This window comes from Anguilla rostrata, chromosome 7 (assembly GCF_018555375.3).
Source record: "Anguilla rostrata isolate EN2019 chromosome 7, ASM1855537v3, whole genome shotgun sequence".
NCBI classification, from domain to species: domain Eukaryota; kingdom Metazoa; phylum Chordata; class Actinopteri; order Anguilliformes; family Anguillidae; genus Anguilla; species Anguilla rostrata.
This window is the reverse complement of record NC_057939.1, coordinates 24,189,338-24,203,179: the sequence shown is the minus strand read 5'-3', so window position 1 is coordinate 24,203,179 and position 13,842 is coordinate 24,189,338. Positions and strand designations below refer to the sequence as shown.

The following is a 13,842-nucleotide window of genomic DNA, read 5'->3' as shown; positions in this document are numbered from 1 at the left end:
TGTTGATTGGATCCACAGAACCACAGAGAGTGAAACTTTTTCATTTTTCCCGATTTCTATTGCAATTAATTGTTGAATACATTAAACAAAGGAATAAAAGAACACCGCACACTTAATTAATCTCTGCACACAAAACACTTGAAATTACACATAGGGTGAAATAAATAATCTTTTTTTGTATGGTAACAAATAATTAGCACTATTCTCCATCATGTACTTTTCTCCATCCAATGCAGGTGAGTACAAAGGAAAGCCCAGCACTGTTTTTAAGACTATTTAAACATTCTGACCCAGTACTACTGTAAGACTGTTTTCATCTGAGCTTTAACATATTTTGTTGTGAAAATGTATAGAGCATCAGACACTCTCAAAATGAGCTTTTAGCATTTGGCTCTTGGCATCCCTTTAAAAGTCTTCAAAGAAAGAAAAAAAAAGCAATCACTCTACAATTAATTTTGATATATTTTCTTGTAAAAGTCGTGCCGTGTACATCCCCATGGGGCCCGATGCGACGGCCCCGTGTTAAAAAACGATGCAGATGCATTTCCCGCTCCCCCCAGGGTCTATTTTTAAAGCTCCGCTCCAGTTGAAAGCCAGACTGCGAGAGAGTGAGAAGATGTGTTAATAATTGATGCGATAAAAAAAACACGCTTTGAATGAAGGCTGTTCTTTTCTTAATTAGTGTGATACCAGTCTGTGGCGGAATGTGCCTAATTAACAAGTGATAAAGGTGGAAATTAGCAGTGTAGCAGAAATTGAATTGGATTTCAGAAACAATGTTATGGATGGTGTGAAGGTTACAGAGATCAAGGCGTCACACGCAGGCAGTGAACAAAAAAAAAAGGGAAAGAGCAACTCAAAGTCGCTTAATAGAGCGCTGGGCCACTTCTGGTTTTGATTAAACTGCTTGAACATTTAAAGTAACCACAACAAACAAGTTCTCGCCTGTTTCGCCATGAACTTCAAGTTAATGTATGGATTAATGTTGGGATTCACCCACACAATTGCATGATGACATCACCCCAGAAAGCTGAGAACAGTTTGTAACTGGAGATCCTGCCAAAATGTGCCCTGGTTAGTGGTCACAGCTAGCACTGGCATTCTAGAATTAGATACCAAGCTGTGGGGCTTGTTGCCACTCAACCACGTTTTTACCAGGACACTCCCACTGAATGGCCCCACATTTGTCACTTTCACTGTGAAGAAAATCATTGAAACATCAAGATTCATCTCAAGGTTTCTCAAAAAGTTTTCAGTTGTTGCATTGAAGCTGAGACAGCTTCTGTTAGCATTCACCTTTTTGAGGTGTTGTTGAAGTGGCAGCCTGAAAAGTCTCGGAGACTACCTTCATTTTTTCATTTTTTTCATTTAACCATCTGGCTCCAGATGAGTGTGATCATAGAGGTCAATAAACTGCAGTAACATAAGGCACATTGTTCGTTTCCCGCATATCACCACCTACATTTTCAAAGTCCATTAATTATATATTAATACTACTGATGCTGTTTATTATTCCTCTACGCTTTCCTTTATTCTGCCACATTTCATTTTCCTCCTTTAAAACTACTTTCTGGACAAAAAAGTGTGTGTGTGTGTGTGTGTGTGTGTATGTGAATGCATACGGGTTTGTGTGTTTGCCCATGTGCATGCGTGACCATGCACAAATGTGGGTTTGTGTGTATGTGTGTGTGTGTGTGTCTGTCTGTCTGTCTGTCTATCTGTCTGTCTGTCTGTGTGTCTATGTGTGTCTGTGTTTTTTTCTGTGTGTATTTATTTTTTGGGAGGCTGGGTGACCAAGTACTTAATCTACCCTTCACAGCTGTTGACATTGTAATTCAAATAGCTGTTTTCACTAATTAGCACTCGTTAAAGCAGGTTCCAAAGAGCATTACTCAAATGGTACAATTCATAGCCACATAACAGCATTCCTCTTGAAAGCAGACCTTCTCTTAGGTGAATATACTGTTGGTGTTGAGCCACTGATTCAACCGTGATCCTCTACACTCTATAGTTCCTCTGCCAAGTCCTTTAAAAACACCCAGTGCTCCTCTATTTGGTAGGCAGCATTAAGAGTGATGGATTATGGGTAATTACGGCTCTGCGATAGACTGCCATCCCATCGGGGGGCCCTACCTGTGTGTCTTTCTCCATGGAAACCAAGGTGGCCTCTGACCCTGTTGGCCACCCAGGATTCCCTCTTCTCAGAAGCCCTGAATGAGAGTCCTTGTATGCTTCCTGTTTTTGCTTTCCTGGTCTCTCTGATGGACACAAACTCCTCCTTTCAGAGCTCTAAGGCCGAGAGAGAAGTGTCGGTGAGCTCCGTCAAGTGCTACCTGGGGCTGAAGAGAAGGCTCAAGCCGACCACCAGGTAAGCGGTTGAACGAAGCCACCGTCTTTCTGATGCTGCGATGGGGCGCCACCCCAGTGCGTCCTAATAACAATACATGGCTATCATGGCTAATCTGAAAAGATGAGCTTTAGCAAAGCAGAAAGTTAGAGCAATATTTCTAAATAAATTAACCGGAGAGATTTTCATTATTTTTGCATTACTGCTCGTCCTCGTTAATAATGCCCAGCTGCTATAATTGTGCATATCTCTTTAGTATGGTCCTCCCTTCTCTCTCAGAGTATCCCAAATGCAACGATGTCTCTCACAAAATCGAGCTAAACACATCTATTTGTCATTGTAATTAGACTGACTAAATTGATTAAATGTGATTGTGATGTAACAGATATAAATCCTTGGCTTACCATTTCAACTGAAAATGGGAACTTCTATTTGCATGCAGTTCATTTCACATTGTTGTAATGCACTGAGGCAGGGGTACAAGTTTTTGTTTGGCATTAGGAAATTGTCATTTCCCTTGGTCCTCACTTTGTTGGCAAAGGAATGATTCAAATATCTGGCTGGCATATCAGAGTGAGAAATGTGTGTTTCTCTTTGTTTGGTCACTATCACTTTTAGGCAGGGAATGACCATTAGCAAAAGGGATATGTTAATATTTAAATTATTTTGCTAACAGTGTGTGAGAGAGTAGGAGACCATGTGTATGTGAGAGACACACTGAGACAGACAGACAGACAGACAGAGAGAGAGAGCAAAACTTGTGTTCTTGTGATAAATACTGTTCAGTTTGTGTGTGTGAGATAGACACACTGAGAAAGACAGAGAGAGAGAGAGATATAAAGTGAGAGCGAGAGAGAGAGAAAGAGAAAGAGAGTGGACGCATAACTCCACAGAGGAGAATGTGTGTATAGCGGGGGGTCCAGAATGCTACAGCAGGAGTGTGAAGCGCTCTGGGCCTCAGTGTTCCCGCTGAAGGCGTTGTGTTTCTCTCTCTCTTTGACCACGCTGGCTCTAGAACACAGAAGCCCAGCTTTGCTCATTTGCTGAGGACCTTGAGGTCACTTTGTCCTCAGAGTCACTGGGAGCCGGTCGTGACTGACTCCGTTTCAATCTCCGCCGTCCCCCAGCAAAAAGGTTTATGTGTGGATCACACCTCAGAGCGGTCGAACCCGGAGTTCAGCTGCTATCCTCAACCTGAGTAGGAGTGCTGCAGAACAGTTCCCCAATGAGTTATAACACTTCAGTCTCCAGTCTCACAAAGTCCCTGCATTACCTTTCCACTGCTCTTCTTTCATCTTATGTATTTTATTTTATCTGTATATGAAAGTGTGCATAATCATTGTCGGGCAAACACCTGTTCAGCTGTGACTCTTAAGCGCTGCCTCATTGCTCTGGTCAATTTGCACTGCAATACATTTTTTTGTTAATTGTTCACTCTCTTTATTCTTTTTTTTCTGAATAGCTGGGGGTTTACAGTTTACATGGAAAAACAGCAATGGTGAGTGACTTTTCCCCCTTTGGATACTTGCAAATTGCAAATTGACTATCCTGTTTCCCAGGAGTAGATGAAGATGTAAAACGATTAATCAAATTGCTTCTCTTAGTGCTCAATCCATTGCATAATCAATCAGTTACATCTGGCCTCTGAGATTGTGCAGGAAATCTTGTTTTAGAGAGAGCATTTCAGTTCCTCTTTCTCTGTCTGACTCTCTGTCTTTCTGTCTCACACAACTATGCATGCACACGTACACAAACACACACACACACACACACACACACACACACTTTTTGTTTTTAAAGCACATGACATCCCTTTGATGGCTTAGACCCAAAGTGGCCGTATACCTTGGGCACTTCAAGCAGCGAACTGTCGACAGCGCGCACAATGGCAGAGTCAGTGTCTTGTGCCTTTGCAAGAGCGGGAGCGTTCAGCCCATGGCCTCATTTACCCTGGGGTCAGACACGGTCTGCCATTTCGGGTGAATCACGACTGTGCTCATCCAAAAACCCTAACCATACCTGAGGAGAGAACCATTCATGCCCTCATGACCGATGCCCTCCAAGGTCACATGCATCTGACCTCCTGAGCACTGATCACTGATCTTCACTGAGGTGGAAGTTCTGTTCATTAATATGAAATAAGGTCAATCATGTATTTTTTTCCATACAGTTTTGACCAAGCTCTGAGCTACAGCCACAGCCTGCATATTCCTTACTGTGGCATGATACCTCCCTGGCAGGTCATGTTTGTGCCCTGTAGGGGGCATGAGTCTCTGGATTTAGTCTGAAGAACCATACAGTGAGCTTCATAATGTTTGGGTAAAAGACATATGTTTTCTTGATTTGATCACTGTAGTTTACAATTTTAGATTTGTACAAGTCACATGTGAATAGAAGGCACATTCTCACCTTTTATTTAAGAATATTTGCATACACTTTGGTTTCATCATGTAGAAATTACAACACTTTTTATGCATAGCCCCCCATTTCAGGACACTATAATATTTGGGACATATTAATGGACATGAAAGTAGTCATGTTTAGTACTTTGTCGCATAGCCGTTGCATACAATGGATGCTTGAATTATGTGATCCATAGACATCACCATGAGTATCTTCTCTGGTGATGCTCTGCCAGGCCTGTACTGCAGCCATCTTCAGCTCCTGCTTTGCATTGCCTTTAGTCTTCACCTAAGCACATGAAACTTATGTTTATTTGGATTCACTTTGATTGAATCATTTGACCAGTCAAGCATTTTCCAGTTTTTGGCTTTAAAAAACACCTTTGTTGCTTTAGCTGTATGTTTGGGATCATTGTCTTGCTGTGGGATGGAGCTCGGACTGATGAGTTTGGAGGCATTTGCTTGAACTTGAACAGATGCGATGCTATTAGCAGTTACATAATCAATGAAGGCAGGTAAGCCAGTATCTGTGGCAGCCATACATGCCCAAACCTTAACACCCCCACCACCATGTTTCTCAGATGTGGGGTGGTGATTTGGCTTTTGGAAAGTTCCTTTTGGCCACCACACTTTGCTCTTCCTATCACTCTGCTGCTAGTGAATCTTGTTCTTATCTGTCCACAAGACCTTTTTCCAGAACTCTGCAGGCTCTTATAGGTACTTGTTAGGTACTTCTCCTGACCATCTTGTTTTAGTGGCTAACTAGTGGTTTGCATCTTGCAATGTAGCCTCTGTAGTTCTGGTAGTGAAGTTGTCTGCACACAGTCATCACTGACATATCCACACCCGGAAGAGTATTTCTGATCTGTCAGACAGGTTTTTGGGGGGTTTTCATTTATTTTGAAAATTTTTTGGTCATTAACTGTAAAGTGTAGTGGTCATCCTTAGCCTACCTGGCCCTTTGCAATTACTGAGCTGACCAGTGCTATGTTTCTTCAAAAGCCTGGCGAAATCAAAATGTATTAAAATACCCTTTAATAAAAGCTGAGAATCTGCACTGTAGTCACATGCAAATTGTTTGATTACAAATCTAAAACTGTGTAGTACAGAGCCAAATGAAGAATAGAATGATTTTCATTGTCCCAAACATTATGGAGCATTATTATTCTTCTATGCTAGAACCTACACTACAAGCGATGTACAATAAAATAATATCCCTTTCAATATTTTATACTTGAATTTTACCCATTATCCTTTAGCTTTCTTTGAAAATCACCAGTAGAAAAGGGTTAATTCACACCTGAAGTTGGAAATCACGGAGAATATTGCATGTGGTGTTCGGCAGTCAGCTGTTTTCCCAAGGTTACATCCCTTCAGGGCGAATTCTCATTCGGTGCAAAGTGTCGTTGGAGCGCACTTAGCTCCAGGGACCTGAGGTGATCCTTGTTTTATTTTTTCTTGTTTTTTTTTTTCCGGTGCTTTCTACCACATAAAAGGTTCACTCACATGAGCAAAGGCTGGTAGATGAAGGAGCATGCACTTTGTTTTCTCACTTGCATGACTGAAGGACTTGCTTCCAGCTTGCAGTTTAATGTTCTATCCTTTTTTAGTAAAAGAAAATGTCATTTCCTGATTGAGCAGATAATGAGAGCGAGTTCACTTTCGTTAACCCCTGAACTTGTCAACAAACCTTGTGTAAATATAGTTTTTTTTCTTTGGTGTTTCTGGACATGCAGGTATCTGTCCTGTGAGACGAAGGAGGCCCAGACCTCATGGGTAACTGACATTCTGAGGGCCAAGGTGAGTGTCTTTGGTTATTGCCTGATAACTGGCATAGACGGTCCTTGTGGTTTAGGACCACAACAGTCTGTGGGCCTCATAAGTCAGGCTTTAAAGGTTTTTTGTTAAATATTTTTGAAAGCCGCTTAAATTGCGCGGTATTCAGAGGGCGTGGATAACTGTTCTGACTCTATTGATTGCGGACTAAGTGATCGCTTTCCACATCCCCCTACGATCGGTTGCAACCCCCCCTCCCCCTTCCCCCGGTTATTTCTTATTTAGGGCCACCAAAATCCTAGAGCCAGCACTGGGATAATCTGATGTACTGACAGCTTTCACCCCCAACTTCAATATACTGCATGTAACAACATTAAAGCACTAATACAAATGAAATATGGTAATATGGTGGGCAAGAGCCCAAATACAATCTACATATCGATCACACTACACATGCATCAAAAATGTAATGCTAGCTCACCATAGCACTGCCTGCTGTGCTGGTTTTTGCTAGTTTCCCCATTGGCAGCACAAGCATCTCCTTTGGGAAGATGAAAAGCTGAGGAAATGCTCAGGTTCATGAGTAGCTGATTTGAATTTAAAATCATACTAGTGTGACAATTTTGTAATTACTTTCGGCAGAAATGTAAAACAACACATTTTCACATAGAAAGAAAAAAAACAACTGCAAAAACAAATCATATGGGATTTGGTCTTTTACTCACCCCTATTATACATTCTCATACTAGTACTAGTTGTAGTTACCTATTGTGCACATGCTATTGTATATTGTCATTACTTAAGGCATGCTTCATACAAAGTATAATTGTAGCATTGAAAATAACATGTAACAGTTAGTAATATTATAGCTGTAAAATAATTGTTTTTGCTAAATATTAAGTGGTAATTATGAGTGGCTATTATGCATCGTATAACTTATCTTGAGCGAATTATGTCAAGCTTCAAATTTGTCATCATCTCTAGAAACAGAAAAGGTTATATGTGAGCAAAACAAAATTTTATATCAAATTATACATTTCTTGTAAGCCTAATTACAATAGAAAAACTGCAAATGAAAACAAAAACGAATTGGTCAAATCAAGTCAACCATAATCAAACTAAATTAATTTGGTGATAACGTAAATAACATTACCTGAAAAGCCTTATTTCTAAAATAAGCACATTGTAAGTAAGTACATGTGCGTAAGTACATTGACTAACAATCACATCAATTGTAGGGCCCTCCAGCCACAGTTAAGTGCTATTACTGTCAAAGATTGACACAGCACGTATAAATAATGCACGTTAAAGCAAACAAAAGGAGAAAAGCCACAGATATTTTAATGGTCTGATTTTTGCTCTTTTTTTATAGCTTTATGTAAGCAGCTCGGACATGTGATTTTCTAGTTGCTCTGGGCTTTTATATGGTACTAAGCAGTAAATCAATTAGGGAAGCTAATGCGTGTGCTTTGTCATCTTTATTATATCATAGCAGGTAATTGAAAGACATTATTTTCAATAAAAATATATAATGGAAAAGATATGAAGATGCAAAGCTTTCATAGAAAAGCTATAAAGGAGAGGATAGAAAGCTCTGGTCCTACACTCCCATAGATATATTTCCAGCTTTTGTTTCATTCAAACATATGATTGGAAAATAATTGGATTGAATATCAGGTAAAATAAATCCAGGTTGCTGGTGAGTATGAATGGTGAGATGCCAAGCACCTCAATTATATGGTCTGCTGCATTATTTTAGCATAATAAATAATCCAATTATTTTATAAGTACCCAAATGGGGGAAAAAAAACGAAAAAAAAACATATCCAGCAGTGTTGGCTTAGGGTTACCTATTGTGACTCGAAACTCTAAAGTGGATGTCATATGAAGTTCCACTGACATTGTGTTAAGCACCTTGTGTGTGACATAAAATAGATGAATCAATGTATGAAGCTTGCAAAAGTACAAGAGGCTTTATGAAGCATACTGTAGATACCTCACTTACTTCTGTGGTGAATGAAGCATTGGTATTCACAAAGCTATCTCTGAATAAAGTAAATGGTCACTATTGAATCAGCTCTGGTAGAATTCATTTTACTCTCATAGAAGAAACCCCATTGGGCTTATATAGCCTGAACTGAATTAACGCTGAACATTTATACGTTGTACAGTTTACGAAGCTATTTCCATAGGTTCAGTTGTAGTACTGTAGTTTTCATGAAGCTTTCTCTTAGTGTAAATAGTGTTTGCAGCAGATACAATTATTCATTGTCTATTCAATCCTGTCTGAATTGTTATGCATATTTGATGTAAATGTGTGAAAGTTGTGATTATATCAGGATGCGTTTTTTTTGTTCGCTGAAGTTCTTTTGAAACAAGGTGAGCAGTGAACAACGCTGCCCTCGATGAACAGCTTTTGCAAGTCACCCGAGTTTTGCGCAGAAAAGGCTAAATCTATTCTGTAAAGGAGTAAAGTAGAAGTGTCGCTCGTAACGCTCAATGCCCCTGCACCCTGTAGACCTGTGGGAAGGAAGATGGGGGGGGTGCAGGATATTGGATTTTCTTAAACCCCCTACGTTTGAACATCCCACGCTGTCTATTAGCCAGCATTCTCTATGGCACGGTTTCCATGGAAACCAGAAGAGAACATGTGGCGGGTCAAGAGTTTCCAGGAATTAAATGGGACAAAGCGGGACAAACCTGATGGGTTCAAAGGTTACAGGTTGCTGGGGGTAACCGGCAAAAGGACAAGTCGTTATCATTTATAAGGTGCCCCGTGACACCAAGCCTCTCACCTTGGCCACCTCCCGCTACACTGCTTACATTTGGCTTCAGCCGCTGGAAGCTGCAGCAAAGTTTCTCTAACAAGGCTGTCCACAGGGAGAGGACTACTCTACTTTCTGTGCCACAGCGTACAAAATCCAATCAGATCTTGACGATAAAAGTAATGATCTTTAGTATATGAATGTAAAAAAAATAAATACATTAATGGAAAAACAAATGGCTGGATTCTCAGCACACTGTTGTATCTGTAAAGTAGCACGCTAACTGAAAGTCAAATCTTTGAATCACAGTAATATGTCCAGTGTAAATTCATCTCTTAAAAGATAACATTCAGTCCCACATTCCAGAGTGGGACCAAATGTTATCTGTTGAGATTTGAATTAACACTGTTAGAGTTGAATTAACACTGGACATGTTACTGTGTATGAGTCCAATAGGGACCATAAGTACTCCGTAAGAGTTGATTTAACACTGAATATTTTACTGTGCAGGCAGATGCAACTGACTATGACCTCTGAGTCATATGAAGATTTCATGCTTTTCCCAAGCTGTTTTCATTGTGCAGTGCTGTTCCGCCACTTCACCTTTGTAGTGACGGTCCTCTGAGCTTTAAAAGACTTGGGAGATTCAGCCAGCCATGTGCCTACCACTCATCACAGGCTCACAAGCACGTGCATGTGCATCACGACAGTGTCGAGTGGCCTGTGCGTATGATGTACCTGCGTTTGTAATTACAGTTTGGAGAAGACCTCTGGCCTAGCCAGACAGGAGCCCGGCCGCCTGCAGTTCAGAAAATCACCAGAGGGGGCACACCAACACCAGCACAGAACAAAGCCCCAACTGCAAAACCAAAAAAGATTAAAGCGGTATGGTCTCTTCAGGAAAAACAGAATAGTAATAGACAAATTGATAATAATAATAATAATAATAATAATAATAATAATAATAATAATAATAAAGTTTTTCATGAATTGCTATGCATAGGCTTTATATTTCATGTCATGTAGAATGAGTACTAGCCATGCTTTTGGGCAAAATCCAATCATTTAAAAAAAAGGCTTAGTCTCTCTGTGTGATGTCATGACATGCTCGTAGCTCTGTATGGCTAATAGATCAGCAAGCATTTGCTAGCCGCGGGGGTACCCAAACGGGCTGCACAGTGCCGTGCTTGTCAGAGCGGGATTGACTCCTTAGCCTCGGAGTTGGAGGGGAAGGGGGACCAAAGGTTTTCCCGTCGTCTCTTTAAACAGAGGGAGCTTGAGTCAGAAATCTCCAGAAGCGGTGGCGGCCGGGAGCGGCGTGAGCAGAATGCAGACGGCTCGGTCCAGCACAAGACGGCCTTGCTGAACGCGTGCCTGAAGCAGAGAGAGGCGTCTCCCCACCCCTCCTCCTCCTCCTTCTCCTCCTCCTCCTCTTCCTCCTCCTCGTCGTCCTCCTCGTCGGGCGAGAAGCGGAGGAGCGGGGCCCCGCCCGGGCCCGCGAAAGGGCCCGCGAAAGGGCCCGCGAACGGACAGCAGGCCCTGCAGAGGAAGTCCCCCGCGTTGGGGCGGGAGGTGCAGTTGCCCCCCGGGCTGCTGCACGAGCTCAGCACCGTGCTCAGTAAGACAGGGCGGAGGCCCAGAGAGGAGAATGACTGAGAGAGGGAGGTAGAGAAAGAGAGATGTGGAGTGAGAGAAAGAGATAGGAGGGAGAGAGAGAGAGATAGGGGAGAGAGAAAGGCAGATAGAGAGAGAGGTAGAGAGAGAGAGAGAGTCACAGAAAGAGATGTGGAGTGAGAGAAAGAAAATAGAGAGAAAGAGGTAGAGAGAGACAGAGAGAGATGAAGAGGGAGATGGGAGAGAGATGGATAAGGGGGGTTCATTCATGTTCACCTCAGAATGCCCAGCCGTCTCCTGAATTTTTAAGTGGAAACTGTACACAGCAGATATTACACAGTCATTTTGGTGGTGCAATGCAGTGTTTGAGGCTTGTCTGGCCTTGGTCTGGTCATAGAAGGCTGTATTCTGTATGCCATTGTGTGTATTCGATGTCTTCCTTTTGGCTGCAACCCAAAATAAAGAACTGGATGTGGTGAGGCTTGCCCTGCTCGTCACTCTTCCGACTCTGGTCGACGAGGGCGGGGGCACAGCCGTGATTGGTGGAAACAGTTCAGCTGCCTTTAACGGAGCTGACTGAAGAGCTGTCTTCAACCGGGAGGCGGTTTTCAAGGGGTCAGGCTGTCGCCGATGCAGTGTATTCTCCCAATGTCACTACATCGTCACGACCTCAAAGAAAAAAACTGCACTCGCTGTAGTCCAATCAGATTCTTGATGAACTATTTCAATTACTGAGCAAAATGGCTTCAATCAGTAAAATCTAAGTTGTTTAGATTATTGTGTATATCAGTGTACCTTTTTGGCTATATGCATGTCCATGTACAGTTATTTTTTTTATTTTTTATACTGTGCTGTATATTATGGTAATTTGAAACCTTTTCCCTGTGGGATCTTATTTTAATTTACACATGTCCACCTTTTTAAAGGGTTTTAATTAAAAGTGTATTTGATACGTTATTGGTTGTATCATGTGCTTTGCATGGCGAGCTATCCCCAAAGGAGGGGTGGGGCTTGTGGGGCCTTTGGCTCTGTTATTCACTTACATTACTGCAGTTTAGCCCTGTGCTATCAATTATTCAACCTGCCAGCATTAAAAGTGGTGGAAATTCATTCCACATAACACATTTGCCCAAGCTCCATTTTGTAGTATCAAATGTGCAATTAAATGTATCAGTCAACATTGAAATATTATATCTTCTTTAAACGAACAATTTATCTATGCAGCGACTGCATGATTTATCAAAACTTTATAGTCACTGTCAGTGCCAATGACAACATAATAAAATATAACTGTCCAATATTTCTTTGCTATTCTAATGATTGCAATTAGTATAGACAATTAGTAGTAATTTGTATGATGCATCTGAAGACAACAGAATAATTGTTTTGATTATTCATTATAGCCTATTATGGCGAATTGATTGAGGTCTAGATAAAAGAACAAAGAGCAGCTCAAAATAAAATGAGGGGTGAACTGTGTTTCTGGTGTTCTGTGAATTTCATAAAATAAGGCAACTGTTATTCTGAGACAGGGCAGACCGTGTAACTGGTAAATTGAGGTCTAATAATACATTACATTGGATGGAATGTGTGTTCTTGTGCGTGTATGTGTGTTTTTTTGTGTTTTGAGTCTATTTTTGTGGTTCGGGCTGTTGACCTTTCAGCGGGAAGTAAGCATTTAGTTTGCATCCACTGGCATTTAATTAATTCGGTAAAAAAAGAGAAGAAACTCACAGTCCATTTTGTTCTTTATCTTCTCTGTCATGGGGGCTGCTGTGGCAGGCCTTTGAAAGTAGTTCTGGGAATCCGGGACTCCTTTTATTAAATGTAAGCTCTCATAAGCATGCAAACAGCTTTAAAATACACCATTGACCTTCATACGGGATAGTCCGGAGCACCAAGGAAGCATATATTATTTTAATATTTATATTAGTATTCAGCATTAAAAGTGCTGCACTTGAGGATGGAATTGTCAAAGCCAATGTTAATTGGTTCATAATGAGGGCCATGTCATCACTAATGCATTACAACAACGTATAATGTACGGAATAAATGAACAATTAAAGATGTCTCTGAACACACACACACACACAAATATATATATATATATATATATATATATGTGTGTGTGTGTGTAATAAATGTATATACTTAATAACTGTAGACAGAAAAGAACATCTGACAATCCAATACGATGTACTAAAAGAAGATAAAATAAATTTTACAAAAATATCTGTGGACTTAATACAAGGAGACAATTGAGAATGCTAATCTTGCCATTACTAGATGCTAGATGGCTTAATGAAATAATCTTATGAGAAGATATTTTGATATAAAAAGCAATGACAATAAATAAAGTAATATGTTTACACAGTTCCTGGGCTCTGACAGTGTTCTGTCGTGATTCATCATGTTTGTTCCAGAGTAAACTCATCATGACCTTCTGATCCAGGGACATCTCCTATGAAGCAACTATATGAATATTTTAAACCCCCCATCCGGTCAAATGAAACACTGCAGGTGTGACGCAACCAGGGGAGCCACCAGGGATTTTGGGCCCCATGAAAACATCTCACATTGGGCCCCACCACCCCAGAAAATCCTGTGTTCTAATGTTTTTTGAGGGTCGCTGTCACTAATGGCCCTTGGAATCGTCCTTGCTCGACCCCCCTTACAGCACCCCCGGATGCAACCACCAGTTTCACCGCACGTGACGTTAAAGAGGTACAAGTCCTTGAGATTCCGTTTTTTTTTTCCGACAGTATACTGTAGGGAGAACTCTCCTGGGGTCTCCCTATATTAAAATTGATTTATACGGTTGCATTGTTGAGTTATATTCTAAATTTTATTCCAGATTTACGCCTTTGGCAATTATAGTGTCTAATCCTTAAAAAAAAAACCCGTTGGGCTTTCTTCTGTGCTACGTCTTTACCGACAG

The 13,842-nt window shown here is 41.0% G+C and overlaps 1 protein-coding gene across 1 annotated transcript in view; it reads left to right on the top strand.

Annotated features, from left to right (window-relative positions):
• Positions 1–12,495, top strand: part of arap2 (ArfGAP with RhoGAP domain, ankyrin repeat and PH domain 2) — a 132,271-nt gene extending 119,776 nt beyond the window's left edge. The window contains exons 29-33 of the mRNA XM_064343836.1: positions 2,286–2,368; positions 3,810–3,845; positions 6,486–6,549; positions 10,047–10,175; positions 10,560–12,495. Of these exons, the coding sequence (XP_064199906.1) occupies positions 2,286–2,368; positions 3,810–3,845; positions 6,486–6,549; positions 10,047–10,175; positions 10,560–10,946 (699 nt within the window). The 3' untranslated portion in view covers positions 10,947–12,495. The remainder of the gene's footprint in view (positions 1–2,285; positions 2,369–3,809; positions 3,846–6,485; positions 6,550–10,046; positions 10,176–10,559) is intronic.
• Positions 12,496–13,842: the final 1,347 nt, after the last annotated feature.